This window comes from Python bivittatus, unplaced genomic scaffold (genome assembly GCF_059951505.1).
Source record: "Python bivittatus isolate LINGU-HERP-01145 unplaced genomic scaffold, Pbiv_v1 ctg000790_np1212, whole genome shotgun sequence".
Classification (NCBI taxonomy): Eukaryota; Metazoa; Chordata; class Lepidosauria; order Squamata; family Pythonidae; genus Python; species Python bivittatus.
The window spans coordinates 543191-567943 of NW_028277110.1; the positions used below are offsets into that span (position 1 = coordinate 543191).

Sequence of the window (24753 nt, forward strand, 5' to 3'; positions counted from 1 at the left end):
ATTACTTCTTCCCCAACCACCATACTAAGATTTACTTTGAATTGTTAATTGCACTAACAGCACTGTGTCTCCCTTATCTCCTGCATTATAAAATATCATATATTGACAATGGACGCAATTGCCCTATATCTTCTCACACTGAGCAGGAACACTGCATTGACATAGAAGAGTCATAATAATTCGGGGATGCTAGCAATACTCAAGCTGGCTAATTATTTCAGTCCTAAAAAATTAAGCCAATTCTGCCATTAAGATAATGCCATTCATCCTGGCATACAACCTCGTGTCTAAAGCATGTGAACTCTGCCCTTGCACCAGGCAAAGCACTACTCAATGGAGCTGAGGTCCACATTAATGTTGATGATGCAGCTGTCCTTTCCAACTATAGAAACACAGGAGAAACATTTGGATTCTGAGAGTAGAAAAGAGAGATTTGAAGGTGTAAAACCTTACATTCTCCAAACAGTAAAATTGAATATACATTCATGTTTGTGTGAGAGCCTCACTGTTTTCAAGCATCCAAGTTTCAAAATGTTCAAGGACACATGAGTCTTTCAGAAGCATGATCTTGTAAGAGAAGACTCAAAGTCAGGAATCCCGGGCTTTTCAAGTAAGGATGGGGAAGACTCCTGTCTAAAACCCTTGAGATCCATGGTCAGTCAATGGCTAGGTTGATTCAGAATGGTAAGCAGTGGTCCATTAGCCAGAGTTAACTGAATAAGCCACATCTGGTTGGGTTTGCAGAATAAAATAAACCTAAACCAAGCAATCATATTTTGGGTATGGAAGATGTCATGAAGGAACTGGTCACAGGGAGGTTTTTCAGACTGGGAAATGTGGACAGCTAGGAGATGATGGAGAGACTGAAACCCCAAACAAGAATCCCAGGCAAAGTAGTAAGGTCTCAAAAAGAAATTTGGAAGAAATTTTCAATAGATAGAGCCGGGTTTCTGGCTGGGGAACTCTGGGAGTTGAAGTCCATACATCTTAAACCTACTGAGATTGAGAAATCCTGAGATAGAAAATAAGACACTTGAAAAATCACAAGGTATATCCATGACGCCAGTAGAGTTTAGTGCTCTTATTTTGCTTGATACTTTCGCATCCAGAGCTAGTGACAAAACAAAACACAATGCTGGATATTTATGTTTCATCACTGAATTTAGGTAGCATGACCTAAGGGAAGCTCTGGGATCAATGAAGAGAGACAGGAGGGATTGCATGTGGGCAACACTAAATTGCCCACACTTGGCTTTCTGAAATGGGTGAACCCTATCAGTATAGACAATTCTGAGTTAGAGACACTAGTGCTCAGTCACAACTTCATTTCTTTCTAAAAGAGTGGCATTCACCACAAGAGCTTATTTGATAACAAATACTGTACAACTTTGGTACTTAAATTCAAACGAATAAAGGTCACTGTTTGCAAGTGAAAACATTTAATCCTCCCCCCCAACTCACTTCCCAGCTTTTAAAAAGTCAATATTTAAAGAAAGTTTTTTAAAAACTAAAAGCCAGCAAAGTTGATTGCAGTACATTCAGGGCAAATGAAAGCAATTTTTTTTTTCTTATGCCATGCATAATTAACTTATAGAATTCATATTCCCCATATGCAAAAAGAAGGGACGTATAGATACCTTCCAAAACAGAAAGATTCTATAAACTCCCTGAGGATAAGACTATCAACACTTATGAGCAAGGAGATGCCTTTAGCATTGACATATCAGATGCTTGGTGCAGACAGGATAGAATAAATCTTGCTGGAGATGGGAAAAAAAAATCCATCATGGGCTCTAGAGAGAATGAATTGGGGGGTTGTGCACTCAAATGATCCAAAGAATAAATATAATCTGGTAGGAATTAATCTCCCTTATTAGGAATCCATGGTAAGATCAGAGAGGAACTGGATCTTTAAAACACTAACAGATGTTCAAGGACCTTTCATCCATATTTAATAGTAAAAAGGCCTTTCACGCTCAGAGGAATGCAGCACTCTTTATCAAATCTTCTGTTTCTCCAGCATTTCCTGGAATGACCATGTGTTCATACACTTCCCTATCCTTAAACGATCCCAAATTTTTTTAATGTTAATTTCAATGTCATGTTTAATTGAAATTGAAATAAACCGTAATACAATTTAATTTTAATGTAATTATAAGAATTAATAGAATTATCAGTTTTGTTTAACTATGGAATTGAACAAAAAAGGGGAACTGGGTCTTCCAAGACAATATAATTAAATGAAGCAAACTTACCTTGGTCTGCTTATCCCTAATTATCACCTAAGCTGGAAACAGAATGTCAGACAAAATAAACCTTTCACTAGAATCCATCATTCCAAAGTGAGGCTTAAACTGACACTGGGAAGCAAGTTTAACATTCAGGGAGGAGTGTAGAATATGTCTGGGGAACTCAAACATCCAGCTTTCATGAAAAGGTATGGGTACAATCTACTTATGCAATAAGTCATCCATAGAAAGATGGGGTGAGGGAGGGTGAAATTAAGCACCACTTGCCTGAGAAACAATCACAGTTGGGATCAATCTTACAATCACAATCTGTTGGTGCCCCAGCAATGACAGAGATTTCACCATTGGTTGTGACCTGCTGGATGCGGTTGATCTTCCTTTCATCAGTCTCAGCAATGTACAACACACCACTGTGAGAGACACCAACAGCACGTGCCGATTCTAGGGTGGAATGGATGGCCACTTTGCTGACCAGAACATGGTCAATGCCTGGAACTTGGCAGTGAATCGGGCGTCCTGCGATGATGCGAACTCGCCTATTCTGAGAAATTTGTAGGACGATGTTGTTGTCCAGCACATACAATGAGTTGTCAAGGGGGTTGACAGCAAGATCTGTTGGCCATTCTAAGCGAACCTGCAGTGTGAAAGGAATAACAGATATTCAAATGTTTCTTCCACTTTTTCATAAGAATGGTATTACCTCTCATTCATTCATTTATTCTTCAAGCAATTATGGATATATGTTTTTTAAACAGACAACTAAATGGTTTATCGATTGCAATACAATAAACAGGGTCCTAATGGTTATATATTTTATGCATTGTTGCAGACTTCTGACTGATTCTGTGGCCTGAATCAGGGAAGAGATCTGGAAATTTGTCTGAGGGACCAGACCCTCTTCTCTCACTCACAAGTACTCACTATGATTGAGTGGTCCTGAACTCCAAGAGAGTACCAGAAGTAATGTAATATTTCCATAAGAAAATATAACATCTCCAGTCCCTCTATCCTCCAAGGTGATACGGATGTACATACCAAGACTGTGCAATGCTTTGGATTTAATTCCTAAGTGGTGTTTCAGAGCTCGCAGGGGAGCAAATGTGGTCCTTAACTGCAGTTCTTTATATCAGCAAATTTTCACCCCTGGGAAAAGAGGCAGCTGCTTTAAAGAGTTGCAAACAGGTGCTACGCTCACACTCCTGAACTCTCCAAAGCACCTTTTGGGAATCTAATTCAAAGTACTGCCCAATGCTGTGTTCACATATTTTATAACAATGAAGCTTAGAAAGTTAGGTTTAAAAGCACTTAGGGAGCCATTCTGTGGAATTTTGGTCTTCCTTTTCTTAGCCAGATGCTCCAACTACTTCACCACATTACCTCTGGCATACTGTTGTACAGTTCTGCTTTTGGCTCATGTTTCTTGTCTATTATGTAGCTGTAAGAAGAGTGTGCAAATAAATTTGAGTGCTTCGCTGTAGTTCTATTTCTATTCTAAGCAAGTTTGGGGGTAAAAGGTGTTTTAATACAAAAAGGGTATCTTCAACATCTTTTTCCTACCCCACGCCTACAAACACTGAATACCAATTGACATTGTTTTCATTGGATAGTCATGCATGCCACAGTAGGTCCCACAGCATTCTCCATTAAAGTGGGGACATTATCCTGGGAACAACTCAAGCAAGCAAAAAAACCCCCAGCAGATAACATCAGTCAGAAATTTCTCCTGTCAAAGGTGTCACAGGCAATGTTGACTAGCCCCAAAAGGTGGATAAACAAGCATCAGGAAGATAACCGCTTATTATTTTTGCACAGCAGAAAGGATTGAGAAAGAATATTTGAGAGTTCAGATAATAGCCTCCCCCCTTTTTTAAATCAGTTGTTCGGTTACAGGACAACAGATTTGAGTCCGTCGTTAAGAGAAGCTGCTTGACAGAAAGAACAATTGGACAATGCAATGGATTATCTACAAGGATGTTGGTGATCGCACTCTCTCTCTCTCTCATTGCAGAGGGACCAGTAGAGGAAGAACTGGCAGCTGGCGACTCTATGGCCTCATAAGACCAAATGTTTGTTTGGTGTCTATCAGAGGTCCCTCTGCATTATGGTTGCCCATCATCAGTACCATGGCTTCCTACCACTTGAGGTAGGGAATGTGCAAATACTCTAATGTATGCTCTAAAAAGTGCTTAATATTGCAAAGAATGAGTCCCTCATACATAAATCCTTGGTCCCGTTCATTTTATATCTTCAAGTTCTCCTCAGAACTTCACCCTAGGTAGGGCAATTCCCAATCCTTAGTATATACAGCACTGTTTCTCAACCTTGGCAGCTTGAAGATGTGTGGACTTCAACTCCCAGAATTCTGGGAGTTGAAGTCCATACATCTTCAAGATGCCAAGGCTGAGAAACACTAATGTATAGTCACAAGAGGATCCTACACTGAGAATATCAGTTAGATAGCTAGGACACATCAGCTTCCCTTTGCTCCCTTTAAGGTCCTTTTGCTTTTCTGAGTTGGAAAATAATTCAGAAAAGCTCAAGGGGAAAGAAACAGAATGTCCTGTTGAAAAGAGATCAGGTTGGAGAAGGATTTGGAAATGGAAAACTTGGAAAAAGAACATGATTACCACCATCTAGCGCTACCAGATCTGGGCTGCAAACATCCAGTTAGCCTCTGGATAGCTCCAAACTCCAAACCTTTGCTGCCATCTGGATGGTCCAGATTTTTGTAGCCCAATTCTGCTGACTCTACCCCAACCTCCCAAACTAATTTGCAGTTAGAAGTTGCAGCTTGGGGTGACCCTTCTCCCTGTCTTCAATTATCTATCCTTCCATCCCTCCTCCCCAAACATTAAGAGTAGACCTACATGTGTAATTTGACCTTAAGATTCCAGTCATCTATAAAAGGTTGGGTTATGGTTTATAAGCATGCCCAAACTGTTCTCTGCTGTTTGGAACTAACTTCAAATGGTAGTTTCCCAGAAAGCAGGATATAACTCTGATGGATCTGAGCAACAGGCAAGATGAATTCTTGGATACATTTTTTACTGAGGTACAGTGGGTTCTGAACGGTGCAGAAAGACTTATTTAAAATACAGCTTTTAGCAGGGCATGTTGGGCGGGTAAGGGATACTAGTTGGGAATTGGGCCAGCCAATGACTTAGCAGAAAGCACAGGAACATATAACAATAGGGTCGTATAACTCTAAATCATACTTCACCATGATTTGCAAACTAAATCTTGCAAACTATAATGACAACAATGTCGCTATGGATAATGATAAATTCATGGCAAGCAACCCACAAACTGAACATCACATCTCTTTTGGATCCTCATCACTTTGCTATGTTCCTTACAGAGACACTTGGTGCAATTGGGATGGTTTTGATATAATAATTGCATAATCTTATTTCATTAAAACACCTTAACCTGTGTGTGTTTCTTTTGGATATGTGTGTGTGAATGAGTGACAAAACTGAAAATACTATTCAGTGATTAAAATCCTCCTCGCCCCATTTTTCTAAAAATATATGGCTACTTGACATTAAGATGGATGTGGCTGGATTCATCGCCGTGGCAAGAAGTGGACATCCTCTACAGTGAAGATGGATAAGATGAACTATTTGGAAACAGTCTGAAGACCTTGGCCATTTATTTTGTTTTCCCACATACGTTAGATTCTGGCTTAATTTGGATCCAACTCTCTATATAAACCAATAATACTCTGGAAGTCGTGAACATGAAATAAAACAAACTTCATAAAATTGCTAATCAGTGGAAAGTTGTTCTGCTTCTTACTGATTAGTTGTGAAGTAGTGAAGCAAAAAGAAAAAAAGTTACATGGAATATCTTATATCAAAATAATACAACCTGTGGCTCTCAAAAAATTTGTGTCTGACCCCAGAGATCTCCCAAGTTGTTACCAAATGAAATGTTTAAAGAGACAGAAGGCAGAAATGGTTAAACTTATAACTGGAGATTAATAGCAGTTAGGTTTGATTTTAATTACAGCAAATGAAAAGCTTTCTTTCCTATGTTACAACTGGGAGTGCAGACTCCAGTATAATCCTCAAAGCTCTGAATATGGAAGAAAGTTGTGCCCTACTGCTGAATACATAACTGTTGTGAAATAATTTAATACATACACTCCATATAATAAAGAGAAGAAAGAAATCTGTTTTTTAAGAATTTTTTAAAGTCTAAATTTAAATGTAGACACAATAATAAATAAAACAAAAAAAATGAAATGTACCATTAATTATAATTTGGAGATATAGCAAACCTTGTATATTATCTTCAAACAAATCTATACTGTAGCAAGCATTCAGATAATTTGATCAGTAACATATCATGAGCATTATAATGGTCTTATCCAGTTTGGATTTAATCAGTAAAATGAAATGGTAATTGGTTATTTATTTTCTAGGGATACATCAAAATCTTATTTTTAGCTTTTAAAGTCCTAGGCCTAAACAGGATAAATTGGTCCATCTAAGACCAACCTTCTCTTATTATGAATCTGTTTAGTTATCAACCTTTGCAGGCAAAGGCACTTTGCAGACACCACCATTTACAAAGACATATTTGGGGACACGTGGAAAAGACCATCCTCTGTGCCTCAAGAGTTATAATCATTCCATCCCCATTCTATTTTTAGAAAAAGTATTTGTATGTCTTTTTAACTTGGCTGTGTAAATCTATTGTCAGTGTTTTAAGATTTTAAGATGGTTTTTAATATTACAAACTTTTAATTAAAGTTTCAATGTATTTTTCTGCTTTGTTTAGAAGAAATGCTGTGAAATGTGCAGAGGTGCTTAAGATAAACTTGCTGGTAATCATGGCTTGGAAGCATCATTAATGAGTTGTGGAACTCATTAAAGCAGCTGCATCTGTTTCTAGGACTGTGTAGCTGTAGTAGAAGTTTCCTTGCAGCAGACTGGAATATTTGTGGCTGTCCATCACGGAGAAGTATACCCTGCATGACCTTGCATGTTTCTAAACACCTCTTCCAAACTGAATCCAAGCATTGCACAATCCTTTTAGAAAACCACCAAGATGTTGATCTATCTTGATGACTTTTTGGCAGACAAACAATGTACAAGCATAAAAATGAGAAAGGAACAGGAACCACAGTAGACCCCTTGCCAAACATTGGTTCTTTCATCTAGTATTCCAGTTGGACTAATCTCTTTGTAAGACCTATAAGGAGAAGATTCCACTGAAATGTGTTTGGAATCATACAAGTTCTCACAGTATCATTGACATTCTCTCAACGAAAAAGAAAAGCCAAAAGGTGGGAGGGTGGGGAGCAGAAACTGAGATTACTGTTCTACAAATAATTTTTAGCTAATTAATTTTGAGAATGTAAAGCAAGGAGAGAGATCAATATGAGTGAAAAATGGCATTATTTAATGTTCTTCTATTGGATATAGGGAAATGTCCTGATTAAATTATGTACATGCATAGCACTGGAGTTACATAACCATGGAAGATGAGAAACGTTAAAGGCACAGAGAATGGGAACAAATCAACTTGAATACAGGGAGTCTCAGATATAATAGAAACTTCAACCAACATTTAACATCTTTAAGGCCCTTAATGTTTTGGTTATAGAGACAAGCTAGTTTGAGAGTGCCATCAAGCTCTCTTATCCAGAAGGCAGCTTAAGAGAAACTTGCTGGTAATCATGGCTTGGAAGCATCATAAATATTATACACACAAAAACAGAACACTTGAAATGCTGGGGCTGGGGAGAAGTAGAGCTGGTAGGAATCTAATCAAATTCCTTCAAAGTATGTAATAAACAACCCTAACCTTTCCACCCAGTATTAACCATGAAGCAGACCTGAATTTGCTTAAGTACATAACTTAAAACATCGCAAAGTTTTGCCCCTCCTGTCCACAGTAAGTTGTTGCCAGGAATTGCAAGAATAAAGGAATTGGCAAACCTTATCAAAATGTCTGCTTTCTCCAACTCTGGTAGCATCTTGTCCTCTCTCTCTCAAAAAAGAGCCCTTTTATTCGCAGAAGTATCATTCTAGATCAAACCAATGTTTTTAAAAGTTCTTATATATTTTGCGGCACGGCCAACTGAAACCCTTGGCAGATTTTTGTGGAAGGGAGAGTGTGGTTTGCAAAACTCAGTTTCTGGCTCGTCCTTTATGCAGATATAGACATTTATCTACATATTTATGCTACGAAAATAGGTCAAGAATGCACTCAAATTATTATAATGTCATTTGTGGCTCTAGCTACATTCAACGCTTATTAACAATGGGTTATTTGGCATCATGTATTTGACAAATGATTCGGAGGTAGAGGTGGCTGGGGGGTGGGGAGAGAGAAATTTGGTTAATTGCTGCCAGTTCCAAACAAAGAATAACCTAGACCACAGCCTTCTGTGAAGAGTGACAGAAGAGGTTGATTGAATTGCAAATGAGCACTGATGAAACTTTTCTTCCTGAACATCAGCATGTCAGATATTTTTAAATCACACACCCGCACAAGAGTAATGCCATTTGAATTTGATTGCATACATTTCAGAGCAAATGTTGTTGGTCATAAGAATCTGGAAGCTTTGGGATGGTGTAAACATCTGTTGGGGCAAAAGTCATCCTGCCTTTTTTTTTTTTGTTTTTGCTCACTTCAGCAAGAACTGGAAATGTATTCAGTAATTCTTTTGTCAACTGCAATTCAATGTGATGGAGAAAAATGCTTCTTGTGCTTATCCTAGTTACAGAATTATCAAGTATAAGTGAGTGTCTTTTCAGAATAAAAAAGAATATCCGTAGCTCAAGGTTGAACTGTGGAGTCCTTGGTGCTCTCTGAGCTTGGTTTTTTGCTTGCAGGCATTTTATTTCCTGACTAGATAACATCATCAGTGTGAGAGAGTGTGGGTTTTACTCCCTGTTTATATACAGTAGCTTGCCCTGCCAGTATTGGTGGGGGTGTGGTTTTCACCTTGATTAGGGTATTGTTTTCTGCTTGATTGTTAATCCCTGCTTATCTGGGTGTTGGTTGCTGGAGAGGATGTGTTCTGGTCTTTTTGTGTCCTTCTTAGATTTTTTATTGTCTCTTTTGAACACCAGAAAAAGGAAACAGACCCCCTATACAACATCTTCCCACAAAATGGATACCCATGCAAGTTTATCAAAAGTGCCTGACCATTCAACCCACTAAAGCACAACCAACACAAGGTATGAAAAGGATAACACCACCATATATCAAAAACATCTCAGACCAACAACCAACAGTCTATTACAACCACACAGCATCACCGTAGCACACAAACCAACTAAAGCCCTCCGAAACATCTTAAGTAAACCAAAAGACTCAGTAGCCCAAGAAGAAAAAACAGGAGTCATCTACAACATACAGTGTAAGGACTGTAACAATCACTATGTAGGACAGACAGGCAGAAGGTTAGCAGGGCAAATCCATGAACACCAACTAGCAGTCAGAAGACACAACGACAACCCCTTAATCTCACAACACATGGACAAACTCAACCGTAGTTTCAACTGGGAAACTGTGAGCATCCTAAACCAAGCTGAATCCAAAAACTCTAGGGCATTCCTGGAAGCCTGGCATTCAGACAAATCGGCCATCAATAGACACAGAAATAAACCACATTTACACACCATTCAAAAGAGACAATAAAAAAGCTAAAAAGGACACAAAAAGACCAGAACGCATCCCCTCCAGTAACCAACACCCAGATAAGCAGGGATTAACACCAGGCAAACAATCAAGCAGAAGACAATGCCCTAATCAAGGAACTACCAAGGAGAAAACCACACCCCCAGCAATACTGACAGGGCAAGCTACTGTATATAAACAGGGAGCAAACCCCATACTTAGCTGCACTGATGATGTTACCTAGTTGGGTAATGAAATGTCTGCAAGCAAACAACCAAGCTGAGGGAGTGTCCTGCCTTTGTACAATTCTCCTTTCAACACTCTGCAATTTTCCTGGCTTCCAATTTTTCACATACATCAGATGCCATGATGAGGGAATATTTTCCATGGAGCTGATGATAATTACGATTACTATGATCACAATGATGATGTGGGGGCAGCCAAGGAGGCTGTAGAGTGATGGAGAGAAGGGCAAACTTAAAATCAAAACAAAATACACCAGCACCAGCTGCCACCATGCAACAACCAAGTAAGCTCAAACAAATATCACTGAAGAAAATGCTGAAGGAAACTTAAGAACGTGGTAGAAATGCAGAAGCATTTTTTCCAGAAAAAATAAATCCCGTAGCACAGATTTTAATATATTCATGCTACATACCTCCATGTTAGAAACTCTGACATGTAGCATTCTGAACACAAAAAGGCCTTTTTATGAAAGGAAAAGTTCCAAGGCCAGATTCCCATTGCGGTGCATGAACAAAGTTTTAAACTGTTTTGTCAGATCACTTGAATCCTAGGACTGCAGATATCTGAAAATGCCCAATATGTTTTAAAAGAGCTGTGCAACAGTTGAGGGCCTCTTGGCAGTTTTGGGATTCCAGCCCCAAACAGCATAACCAGTGATCAGAAATGATGTGAGTTAGAGCTCAGAGTTATGAAGGCCACATAATATGAAGAGTAGCTTTGAGTCCAGTTGAGAAGGAAACAGTATAATGACAGTCAAAAAAGTAATGTGAATCATAGGTTGTACTTCATAGGGTCAAGCTGACTTTTTCTGGCTTTAAAGAAGGAGTTAGATAGGAAGAATTATTGCAGAGTTGAGGTTCAAGATCGGTGGAGGGTACCAGACTGGGAAAGATTCCTGGAGTGTAGAAGCAGGTCATTAAAAAGTCCTCAGGGTAGAAATACTTTGCTCTGTTTTTTCCTGACTTTCTACTGGAATGCAACTTTCACTTTCTCCCCTTTTTCAAAGGGCTTGAAAGGCATAACTTTGCCACCTGGATAATTATGTTCTCTAAGACCGGGGTTTTAATATGTTGTATGATACTTTACTACTGTTTTCTCAGTTGTTTGTATTGTTTTGTCCTGGTTTGAGCAAGGAACATGCAGAAGCCAACTTTGAATTGATTACCCAAAGGGTCTGTTCCCATGGTGGAAACAATCCAGTCATTACATCTTTCCCTCACTGCTCTAGCAGTGGAAACTGAAAAATTGCCACTTTCTGCCCTACTTGTTTTCTTCTCCCTCAAGCCAGAGTGAGGAGGAGGAGGAGGAGGAGGAGGAGGAGGAAGAAGAAGAATCAGTGGCACAATTGGAAATCTGTATCATTGCAAGTAAGATTTTTTGGGGACACTCAGGTTTCATCACCCTTGTAGACAAAGGGGGTGAAAACCAAAACAGCATAGATACAGAATGTTCAGAAAGCCCCATTTTGAGGGTCATTTCTAGGACTTCTCAGTCTCTGGAGAAGTAAGAGCTAGGCAGTGCTACAATCAACATTCTCAATGACATGGCTGAACGGTCTGATAAGAGACAGCATAGCCCACAGCTGGATAGTGGGCAGAGCAAGAGGCTCAGAAGGGACCCTCCCTAGTTTCTTGGGGTGTGAAGATGAAGGCAGGAGAACTGTACTTTCAGACTTGCAAGACTCTGTTAATGTAGCTTTACAATAAAGTAGAATTAGTTTATCTGATCATGTTTCCTGTTTGGTCTGTCTGGTAAGGCTGACATCAGCTGACCAGGGAGAATTAGTTTAAACCTATGCAAAATTGTGGTTGTTCAGATCTAAATCTAATCCCTCTAGCATTAGTTGACAAAGGCAACTAACCCTTTGGGGAGGATTCCCACAACTCATCAACCCACCACTGATCCAGTTAAGTGTGCTGTGGGAATAGGGCCACAGAACATGGTCAAAGACTGTTCTGGGCCCTGGCAGAAGCAGGACCCTGGAGAGCTCACTATGGATGATTTTTCAAGCTGGGTAAATTCTTCAGAAGAAAGAGGACAGCTGCTGCATAGCCAGGAAACTGCAGGCCAGCTTTTCCATCGCCTGATAATTTGTTTGATTTCTATCCCACCTTTCATTCACAAGCTCAAAACAGCATAAGTAATGGCCATTCAGCAATGCTGTGAAGTGAGGTAATGGTACGTGGGAATGACCTTGGAAGACAAGGAGGAGAGCTTTTTAATCAGTGTTTTGTCTCTCCTCTTTCAGTTTTGATTCAGCTTTTCAGCCTATTAGATTATATTTTTACTTGTCATTATTGTCTGGTCTGGTTTTCCTCCTTTTTTAAAGTCTTTTAAATTCCTCTCATATATTCCTTCCAATGGGGGAGTTGAAAGGATTCCAATGAACTCTGGATCTACAAGCCCCATGAAAACATTGAAACAATTAAGGATTGGTGAATTAGTCCCTGGATCTGACTCTAGGCCAGTAAGTACAGAAATTTCATTATGGTATCCCAACAATATGAGCCTTTAGCAGCCTTGCAAGTAGAGCCAGAATTAGAACAAACAACTATGATATGTCTGCTAATCCCTCTTTGGAGGATATTCCTCTTATAAATCAACCAATGGATAATTCAGAAAATAAGGATTTGCTCAAAGATCCTTCTCAGACAGTCTTGCTGGCAAATCAGTGCCTTTTAGCAGCTGATCCTGTGTCTTTAATATATCTGAATGTAACCACCATCAATGAGAAATTAGATATACTTCTGGACTTCCAGGGAAGCAATGATGATGACTTTGCTTTCAGCAGAGCTGACAACTGTAGCAGAATGAGGAGCCGACAAATGGATCAGTGCCTCAAAATTCCTCCCCGGAAAAAGGGGAGGACTTGAGATCACCCACAGGGCTCCTTAAGGAGGCTCCCCACAACGAGACCATAAAAACAGCAGTCTCTGGTGAGTTTTAGAACTCTGGGAGCTGGGAGAGTCAGTTTGCCCAAGCCACAGCTCGGAGCCTTTAAAAGAGACACTGAGTTCACCGACTCCCTTTCTTAATCACTTCTAAAAATGGCTTATAAACTGCTTTTTGAATACTAAGAACCTTTGGAAACACAAGTTTTATTTCACTGGGTGATTTTCCTTCAATCCTCAACAAAAGAAGTTTCATGTAAGTATAAGAACTTAAAGAATTTTTTTTTTTAAATTTGGAAATAAGCAGCAAAAGGGTGATTAGAATGTTGATTTTGGAAAGTTATGAATGGACTAAGGGAGTAGACTGACTGGAAATAAGATTTTGAAATTAACTATAAGAATACTTCCTGTGGTTTGTTTAAAATCCTATTAAAAATGTATGAAGATCTTGAAGTTAAGTGTAAGAAATCTTTCCATGGGAAAATTGTGTGGATTAGAGAAAAACATTATAAAAGGAGACTGTGAAGGCTGGTTACTAGAGGCAACCAGAAAGAACTAAAGATTACAATTAAAGGAGAAGACCCACTAATGCAGTATGGAGAAAAGTATTTTAACTCTGGAAAATTTCAAGGATATTTGGCAACATTGTACTCAGAGCTTCCTCTTAAGATTGTCTGATACTATAAAAATGGGTTTTAAAGAGGGGGTAGAAGAGGATACAACAGAGAATCAGGCTGTTTTGGATATGGATTTAAAAATGATAGAATACAAGAATGATATTGACAAAGATGCTATGTAGGACTTACAAATGAAACCAACTGATGTTTTAATAGCTAAAAGGGACATACAAATAATATATCAGAGGCGTGACTTGGATGTGTGGATTTCAATGAAAAAGAGGGACTTGGATAACTTTCTTATTTTGGACTTACAAAAGAGATGTGTTACACTTCTGAAAGAGTTTCTGAGAAAAGATAAGGAGAATGAAAAGAAATCAGCTTTTGGGACATTACTTAAAAGGAATAAACATCAAGATTTTTAAAAGTAAAAAGAAGGATTATAAAGTTGGTTTGATTGATCAAGGTTAAAATATATGATGTTTTCTTCTAGTAGTTTTTAATGGATTTTTCTTGACGAGGACTGAATGACAAGACCTTAAAGATTTTCAATTAGATAAGATATGGGGAGAAGAGATTTTTTGTTGTATGATTACAGAAAGTGATGGGTTATGATGTTAACATTGAAATAAAGTATTAAATTTGTGAAGGAATTTCTGAGAGGAGATAAGATAAATAATAAGAAATTAATTTGTGGGATATTATTTGAACGGTTTCAAGATTAAGATTTTCTGGTAGCTCTTAATGGAATTTTTTAAATTAAGCTTGAACAACAAGCTTTTATAGGTTTGCTTATAAATATAAGATAAAATATGGGAAGAAGAGATTTTTGTTGTTGCTGCTGTATTTTTAGAGGAAATGATAAGTTACTGTGTAAAGGAAATGAAATGAAATAGATTTACTTGTTTAATGTTATATATATTGTTATTTCTGGTAACTCTTAATGGACTTCTGCTGATTCAGACTGAATGATGAGGTTTTATTATTTACTAATAGATAAAAGATGAGATATAGGATGAAGAGATCTTTGGTTGAAATGTTAAGGTGATAAGTTACTGAAATTGTTTGTACTTATCTTGATGAAGAGGGAAATTATTTCTTTGTGTATTCTTTTTTCTTTATATATATTTCTTTTTCCTCCCCCTTTTTTTCTTCTTTTTCTTTTGTACTTTTTCTTCTTTCTTTTTTTCTTTTTATATTTTTATTCTTAGTTTGTATTAGTTTTTTATCTCTGTATTTTTAAACGATAATAAAAATTATTCTTTAAAAAATGAGAAATTAGATGTACTTCTCTGGCTTTTAAAATACTCACCAAAAGGAATATCAACAGACAGAGGAATGTCCTGGAAGAACTCCTTTTATCATCAAGCTATATTTTATAGCAGGCTCAAGTCGTACTTGCTATTCAGAATTATAATATAAAACTCACAGATGGGATTCCTAAAAAAAGCCATACTTTCCTTAAGTCTGCTATTATGCATTCCTGTCTCTCAGGTGCGTTTACTGGCTACAGAGTGGCTCCTGAGCTCAGGAAATACTTGCAGGATTCTACTAAAGTTTAATTCTCCCACAATCTCATTAATGTTAATTAGGATGAGAAATGATCTGGCAACCTTTCAAATTTACCCTAATCAGGTCTTTAAGAGATCTGACAATCAAACTTTACTGCCCTATTTTGAAACATGGGACATTTCAGCTGGAAGTTACTACACAATACATAAAATATATTGCTAAATGCCTATGAAAGTAGGGTCATATTTGCTCAGGACACAACAGAACTGATCTCAAAATAAGCTTTATAAGCAGATGTGACACAGCCACCTAAGAGGTATTTGTTAATGCCTAATTTTGTCATGCAAAATGGAACTGGTTTCCAGGCTGAACAGTAACGATGTATGGGAACGATTAGTGTCGACCTGAGTAATGTCCATGCTGGCATCACAGCGCAGAGGCTGGGTTGATGTGAGGCCATTTGAGCCTATTAATGTCGTGATCTGACCACTTCCATCAATCTTACGAATCGTGGTGCCGTCTACAAAGTAAATGAAGCCATGCTTATCGACGGTGATACCTGTTAGGAAAAAGGAAAGAAAATTAAGCAGCAGGACGAGGAGAGACTAAGTCTATAAATGCAGGTTTGGTTCTGCACCCCCTCCTTCTTGTTGTGATTTACTGATCTGCTATGCTTGTAAATGTATGAACCTGTCGTAAAAGACAGTCATGCTCTGTAAACATTCTTGATTTCCATCAATATCTTTTACCATCATAAAGAATGTATGAAGTAACACTGGGGGGAGAATAGGTCAAAACAAAATGTTTCACAAACTGGAGATCAGTCTATTAAACTGCACTTGGACATCAGCTGGTAGAGGAAATAAGTCAAGAGGACTTCTGCACAGAGATGGATGGGTCTGTCAACCTGAGTTTCTCTCAGTTTCTCGTTTTTTAAAAAGTAGCCTGATTCTCAATCCACCCCACCCCATTTCTTCATCGCTCTGATCTCTTTGGCAGAAAAGCAAAGCAGAACAGTACACAACAACAACGCGGAATAGGGTTGTGTTTAAAATTCTTCTAAAATATCCTCGTTCTTGTTTAAAAAAAAAAAAAAGGTTTAAATATCCAGTTTTCTATAAACTGGCCAAATGGAATGTCCCTGGTTGGTTCAACCATTACGAGAAGGGTTTCTAAGAGACTCCCCGTCTTCTGAGCTTCATGGGATGAGGACAAGATAGCCACTCTTCTCAGTAGTTGCTCCCATTTTATGGAACTCTCTCTCTCTGAAGGTACATTTACTACCCCGGCCCTCTTGGTTTATTGTAAGCAAGTGAAAGCAGTCTTATTCCACCATGCCCTTGATCCTAGCTGAATAGAGACATGATGATGGCTTTCTAAACTGCTTTTTATAGGAATCCTATTGCAACTGTTCTTTTTAATTGTGTTGCTATTGTTTTATTGTTTGCTACCCACGGTCTGTTGGGAGTGGGGCCTAGAAATGCTATAAAACTACCTAAGCACATAATATTTTTCAAATATTTCTTTTTGATACACTTTTCCAATAATACAACAATTTTGAGTGCATATACTGTAATTTCCCCAATATCTGTATTATTGTACAGAAGTTTGATGTGAAAAACTGTATCTCAAAATCTGGAGATCAAACAATGAAGGATAACTGCATTGTGATTTCCATACTGATTTAGCAAATGTAGTTTTGATACACTTTTATACAAAGTGAGTACTGAATAATATGCTTTCCCAAACTGACTTCTAAATATGCATTGCATTTTAGCTCTTATGAGACTCAAAATTTTGTAATTTTCCCACCCAACTATCTTAAATATTTCTGTTTTGTCTCTTGAGACGGTTTAGAGATAGACCTAGAAACTGGTATAAAATCATATTAAAAAGAAAATGACAGATATATATATTTTTTAAGCATGAGAGTATCAAAGTAGCTTAGAAACATAATAATTATATACTTATCTACTGGCTATCTGAAATTCTGCTATACTGGAGTTGTACTGATTCTTTTAGAGCAGTATAGATTGCAACTGGTTCGCATATTGCACTAAGGCATGGTTCGTTTAACTATCATTTATTGAATAAACTATAATTGACTTGGCATAACATGCCAAGTCATAAACCATTATTTGCCAAGCTTAATGCTGGAGTTTAGAGAACATGTGAAGGCACCAACAAAAGCCAAAAGAACTTAGCTTGATGAACCCAGACATTCAAGTCCCAGCTGGAGAGTAAAGAAGATGACCTTGATGGAGATACGCGGGCTCTACTGCCCAGGCAATAGGAGCTAAAGCATTTTTAAAGTCCAGAACATCCAGGTAATGTTTGGAAGCAGCTCAGATGCCTCCCTAATTCACTGAACTCTAAGAAGGGGGAGGAGGTATAGCACAATCAGATTTGCAAGGTTGTTATTATTGATTATGTACCATCAGGTCACTGTCAACTCCTAGTGACCACACAGATAGATTTTCTCCATGATGATCTGTCCTTAACCCCATATTTCAGGCCTTCCAATAGTGTACCCATTGTCACTATAATTGCTGGTCATCCTCTTCTTTCTTTCCACCCTTCCCAGCATTAGAGCCTTCTCTACAGAGCTAGGTCTTCACGTCACATGTCTGAATCTGTTATTATAGCCAGTCTCAATAAAAGTAGCGTTAGCCTTCCTGTGGAGTTGATTTCACAGTCTGGTCTACCTAGTGGGGCTGATAGAAATTAATCTACAAAAGGGGTCCTCTGCAGATTTTTTTCTGACTTTAAGTCTCTAATTCTTTATGTTTCCTTAAGCCACCTGGGACTCGTTGTGTGCCCATAAGGATAACACGAGACACACAGGCTTAGATATGCTTACTTTACAACAGTGGGGAAAAAATATGAACATGAAAGTTGCACTAAAGTCACACTTCTCTGCTATAAAATCTGCAGTCCAAACCCAAGTAAAAGGAAGAGCAATGCACAGTGTTTGCAGAAATAGATCCCCCAGGATATAGGTGGCTATTATATATGTTGAAGGGGGGGAAAATGTATCCTGCCTTTTAAAATGCTGGTTTAAACTGAGATTCCAGAAAGCGCAGTAAAATAAGATATAATTCACTGAATGTGTGACTCCACAAGGGACTGAGAATGATCCAAAACTTGAAACTCATAGACAGAAATAATTCAGGGTATGAGAACCTAGAAATACACATTAGGAACAAACGAAGAAAAAGACTTGAACAATTTGGCCACCACCCAACTTCATACTTGGACTTCAGTGTCTGCAATCTCAGGCAAAAAGGGAGAGAAAGACAATTCTATTGCTAAGAACATATAAGGGAAGACATGTACGAGTAACAATAAGTGCCAGATTGATGTTTTATTGGCAAATAGGGACCAACATTATGGAGACAGGATTGCGTTGATATGCATTCCATGGAATGGAAATCTTTAAGCTTCTGGTATCCGTTTCTCTGTGCATCATTAAAAGAGACCATGAATGGTTAGAAAATGTATTGAATAATGTGCCAGAAGTTTTTAAAAGCAGGAACAGCACTAGATGGCATTCAGTTTATAGAAGAAAGTCAAAGGGGAACATAAGAGTTCTCAAGTCATGGTCTTACAGGGAGAGGAGCTTGTCTGTCTCAATCCATCTTTGTTCATTTGAGTTCTCATGCGGTGTTTCACCAAACAGAACTGGAATGGTAATCTTTTCTATCTGGCTCCTGGCATTATCACACAATATTATACGATTGCCCGGATGCCCCTTGCCTCACTCAAACCTCCCCAGGTTGCCACATTTCCTAAGATTTCAGTAACCCAGCCTCCAATTTGCATGAAACCTCTTGGTAGAACAGTGAAAACCTTACAATGTGTTGGCATTTCTGCACGATGTTTTGGTGAGATTTCAGTTATTAAAAACAAAACACTTTTTCTGTTCATTCAGTTGGGGGGATGAGGTCAAAGTGAATTTGGGTGCAGATAGATGTCTCGACATCCATGGGTGCTATGTCACCATCCCATATCTTAATGCTGTCTAACCTGGAAAAGCCACATCTTTAACAACTCCAGAATTTTAATTAGGCACAAATCAACAAGCTGTGATGGAAGTAAGAAGTGTTAAAAAGGCTGAGGCCCAATATATTAAGAGTAAACTCATTCATTGGCAATGTTCACCCAACACTCTTAATCAGGCCAGTTAAAGGACCTAGTTTATGCCACATGCTATTCTTGGTTAGTGTTGGACACAGACAGGGATTTGGGGGGTGGCTTAGCATGCTGTGTGTATCCACACAATGCATGTTTCAATGCATTATAATGCAGTATATTAATTTATTTTACCATTATGCATTATATTTTATATTATAAAAATATAATTATAATTATAATGTATTACAAAAGCTCCCAAATAGCTAAATTATAATGCATCATATTATTTTTTTATTTTTTATTATCATGCATTATATTATTTTGTATTATAAAATATAATTAGAATGATAACACATGATAAAAGCTCCCAGATAGGTTAATTATAATGCATTATATTATATTTTAATTTTATTATTATGCATTATATTGGATTATTTTATATTATAAAATATAATAAGAGTGATCATGCATTATAAAAGCTCCCAGATAGGTTAATTCAGAAACCAGGGTGCATGTTGTACGAATGCAGCCTTTAAATGTCAATCCTCATGCAACATAATCCATATATAAAACGGAAGCAGAAGCTGGTTTAGGCAAATTCCATGTATTGCAAAGTCGGAAAAACTAGAAAGGAAAATCCCAAGTACAGCTAAATGACTGAGCATACTCAACAGGCAGAATAGCTGTTGGAAGAAAAAAATGGAAAAGGGGAGAGGAGCATGTAGGTGTTCTGCATCTCTGTGTTATAAATGTTCATAGAACACCCTTTATCTAGGGCCTCTTGTGGTAGGTCACAACGTACAGTAGTTCTCCCGAAAGGAAGCAAGGCTTGACCTCAGATTAGCAGACTATTTGCAAACCGAGGTTCTCTAACGCTTTATGTTAGCCAGAACTGTTACCTAACTGTTCCTTTCTAAAACGGAAACAGCAGAGCACCAAGAGACGTCGAACAACATTTTCTGGCTTAGGGATGCGGGGGCAATCCATAAACTATTTATTGTAGCCAAGTTGCCCGAAGCGATCATTGGGCTATTTCAGTCAACAGAAGTGCAATTGTTTTATGAATTGCAGCCTAAAGCGTCATGCCGGGCTGCGTTCTTCCCTTTTATCCTCGCGTGCTAATAGACAATTTATACCAATAAAGTTTCCTCTACTGACATCCTAATCAATATTGTCTCTTCCCTAACAGGAGGGCTAAATTTGGCATGGCGTTAATAGTATGTAATCTGTTCTGGAGCTAATATAAAGTTCACGATGAATGTCAGCAGAACGGTAGTCAGATGAGAGAAAGGGTCACAAGGTCAGTTCTCCTCACCTCCCACAGTGTTTATTCATTTTAAAGCAATTTACATATTTACATAAATGTAAACAAATATATGTATGCACATTTTAATTGCTTATAACAGCTTTCTCCAAAATGTGTCCACCAGATAAGTAGTGGCAGTCAATCCCATAATTCCTTGGTGGCATGGCTAAAAAAACATTAAAATAATGGCTTGGAATGTATTTATGTCCCTCCTTCTCAGGATAAACCATAGATAGGCAAAAGTAATGCAGAATGCTTATTGGAAGAAATTAACAGGAATCAACCAGATTTTATGCATTACTTTATTCCATTAACAGTTTTATTGTTAAAAAAAAAAAAAAAGGTAGGAAAGTCAGATTTTTGTTTTGTACAGGATTTTAGAGTAATTTTCTCTAACTATGAAGAGTTTCCACAATATCTTCTTCTTTTCAACGCAAAACCAAAACATACCTCTCTCAGTAATAAATGTTTTTCTGTGTGCAACATCCCCAAATCTTTTTCAGACGTACATTTCTGTGCACATTTTTGGGTGCAGATTCATGGACTTCTTGCGGACTCTTACAAATCCACAGTGCGGCTAAGACAATTTTAGTGGATGATGCAATTCACTCCCTTTGAAGCCCATGGCACAATTTCTGATTCCTTTCTACGCAACATCTCAGCTTCCAAAACTGGTCGCATACATCAGAGATAATCTTCCAGAGATCGCTGAGCTGTAGCTCCTATCATCCCTCACCTTTGCCCATGTTGACTGAGATGGCTGTCCTATCTGAAGGACCAAACATTATTCACTCGGGTTTTAGCCCACTTATGTGGGCCAAGCAACTTCCTTTAGATGAAGAGTCACATATGGGTTTGAAGTTCACATTCCCAAAGACAGTGGGAGGAGGACCCTTTTTGGCAGAGTGTTTCAGAGCTATTCTAGATATCTTAATAATTTGCAGTAAACAAGAGGCTCATGTTTCCCTTTTGGGTCCTCCAAATCCCCGCAAAATATAAAAGAAAAACAAAACAAAACTTCTCAATTTGGGCTTCACCTACTCTGGGGGATTCGAGAGGCCACAAAAGAGATGCTACTGAGTCACACGGGGCTCCTCAGCCAAACTTTTGCAACCCTGCCATAGAAACATCATATTTTTGAAGACTAAGGACTGCACTTGGCCTTTGGGAGGCACTCAATGGAAAGTGGTCTCAGGGCAAAAAAAAAAAAAAAAAAAGAAAAAGAAAAAAAAGGATGAAAAATAAATTTTGTTAATATCCTTACTCCTTATGGATCTATTAATTTCCCCTTCCATCACTGAAATTAGAAATGAAATTAAATGTAACTAAAATGAAAAATCAGCCAACTTTTGGAAGTGTTTGTGGTCACGTTCAAGAGTTCCTGGTAGGCTTAACATCTCAGATTGTTCAGTCTTGTTTAGATGGAGCAAGAAAACCTAAATTCCACCCCAATATCACTTACCTCCCCAACTCTTGCAAACTGATATATGCAAATGAAAACCAATAAACAAAACCAAGCTTTCAGTATTGGTTTGCATACTCTAGCTGGCAAATTTATATCCCTCTTTTCCTGCTCTATATTCATGTCTGGAAAGAAATCTGAAGTCTTGGCCAGATAATTTGTTATATATCTGCTATCAAAATTTCTCCCATATTTTTTTGAAGTCTTGGTAAGTTAAATGAGAAATGTATGTATTCCAAAAACGTTGCCATAAAAGCACCTTATAACTCCTGCACAGATCTGATAAACAGAAAAGTTATGTTTGGAAATATTTTGCAGTTTCTTATAACCTTTTCAAAAGGAAGAGTGAATCCAATTGGTTAATTTTATGGCTGCAAAAAAGAAAATTGCATGCCATCCAATTCCAAACTTTTAAATTTATCTTTGGTGTTTTTCATTAAAGCTGCTGTGAAGAAACTGCTAAGGCAATTTTATGCAATTAGTTATATTTATACACTTCTATAATACACATTTAAAAATAACAGGAGACTAATTTAGAGTTTAAAAAGTTTATCAGTTTTGATTTTTTAAAATTGCTTTCAGGAGCACAGGATGGATTAGAACAAAATGTTCAACGCTCCATTTCTGACATAAACAACCTTTTGCATGTAGGTGAATGACACAGATTGTGAAAATTATACCTTTCAACACCTATTTGATGAAAATAGGCACGTTTGCCAGAGAGTCAGGTCCACAAACAATGGTGGTTGGCTTCCTTCGCTAACAGTTGCATAAGCCTTAACTTCCACAAGTATATTACTGAATCTCTTAGAAAATATATTTCATACCATCTGCAGGCACTGGATTTAGCTTTACGAATAGGAAGAGAGTGAGAATTTATTTTCTTTCTTTTTGCATTCTCTCTGAAGCTCCAAGGTAGACAAAATACAATAAAAAGAACACTAAATAACCCATTGCTTAATGTGAACCCATTCACTAGTCCAGTAATGCTGTATTAAAATCTGCCTTACATTTCACAGAAATTTTCTTCTCCTGCAAAAGAAGCTTCTGTTTTCTAGTTTATCTTCAAAGAGCTTGCTAATTCCTTCCTAATTTATCTTGGGCGTGTTTCTGAAATTCCTTCATGTGGTTTTCTCTTGGGATTTAATTGATATGTGGGAAACCCAGGGAACATGTTTTTGTAATGAGAGACAAACTTTCATAAGTGCCCCTCAGCCGGTTCATAAATAAATAAGTGCAAAACATTGCAGAATGGAACGGAATGCAATGTATTACGGCCATAGACCTAAAAGGAAAGACCACAAAATAAAACAGTGCATAACCAACTAAATAAGTGAAAAAACCTTGCATTCCAAAAATGAGAAGTGGATCAAAACCCCAAGAAAGAAAGAAAGAAAGACAGACAGACAGTTTTCTTTTATCAAACTGAAAGAGAACTGATAAGAAAAAAAAAATTCTGCAGAATTTTTCTGGGTTGGACAAATGAGAAGAATCTACCCCAGCTCTGAAATGTGTCTGTGTCTCTCAGGCACAGGCATTATCAGCAAGACATGATTTCACTAAAATGATGAAATGTGCATCATGACATCACAAACACTACCCCTTATGTACTTGCATGTGATGTCATGATGCAAGACCAAAAGGGTTGGCGTTCCCATTGCAATGTCACAATGTGCTTTTCTTCAGTTGTCTCCCTTGCCAGCATTTACTCTCCCAATGAACTTCCATGCTCTTGGGAGGAAGAAAAAGAAGGCAGTCATGTGGGTTGGAGGAAGTGTCTCCACCCACCTTTGGGTCTGGTCCCACCTACTGCTTATGCCATCCCTGTCCATTACGTGGCCCCCATCAGATAATCCATGAAGAAATGGGTCCTTGACCCAAAGAAGCATATGCACTCAATGGTACAACTGGATGGTAGAACCAATGCAGGATAAAACCATGTGTCTCAAGTAGCTGAGGCCATAAAACTCCTAAAACATTTCTTTGCAGTGACATGAATGAAGGGTAACAGATGACCATCACTATCTATTATTGCATTGTATATTTTTTTTAACATTGCACTCAACGGAGTTATTTTCCTACCTCGTGGGCTATGAAGAGCTGCTTCGGACGCTCGCCCTCCATCTCCGCAGTGACTTTGATCGAATGGAAGGCACTGGTCACCGGTACCTGCCACAACCTCATAGTTTTTGGCCAGATCTTTGGTTTCACTGAGAGATTTCACCTTGTAGACCCTTCTGGTGTTTGTATCTGATAAATAAAGGGATTCTGATGCTGGATCCATGGCAAGGTAATACTTGTGTGCTGGACTAGTGCTAAAAGGCAGAGAAGGAGAAAGGCAGGATAAAAATAACTGATGACAAAGCAACCTTCATCTGTTCTCCTGTGGTCTCAAATTGCTACATTACTCTGATTTCTTTAAAAAAGGGGTAATTTTTATACAAATGGTATAATTCGAAATAAAATGCGTAAGATGCATAAAAGGAATTATTTGCTGCATGCAAGACCTTCCTAATGCACATGGACAAACCTCTGTAACAATGTTTTTTTTCTGCAAATCATCACCCCTAATATAATATTAGGAAGTGGAAATACAAGAATCATTGAAATAACTAGACGCGAACTACTGCTTCATTATCCTTAAGCCCAAGCAACTTATTTGTTATTGTTTTGTAAAATCAGAAATGTGGGCTTGGAT

The 24753-nt window shown here is 38.0% G+C and overlaps 1 protein-coding gene across 1 annotated transcript in view; it reads right to left on the reverse strand.

Annotated features, from left to right (window-relative positions):
- TENM1 (teneurin transmembrane protein 1) overlaps positions 1-24753 on the reverse strand; it is a 160220-nt gene that overhangs the window by 33229 nt on the left and 102238 nt on the right. Inside the window, exons 19-21 of the mRNA XM_088129189.1 lie at positions 24138-24370; positions 15558-15712; positions 2517-2883 (exon numbers count right to left, since the gene is read on the reverse strand). Of these exons, the coding sequence (XP_087985315.1) occupies positions 2517-2883; positions 15558-15712; positions 24138-24370 (755 nt within the window). The remainder of the gene's footprint in view (positions 1-2516; positions 2884-15557; positions 15713-24137; positions 24371-24753) is intronic.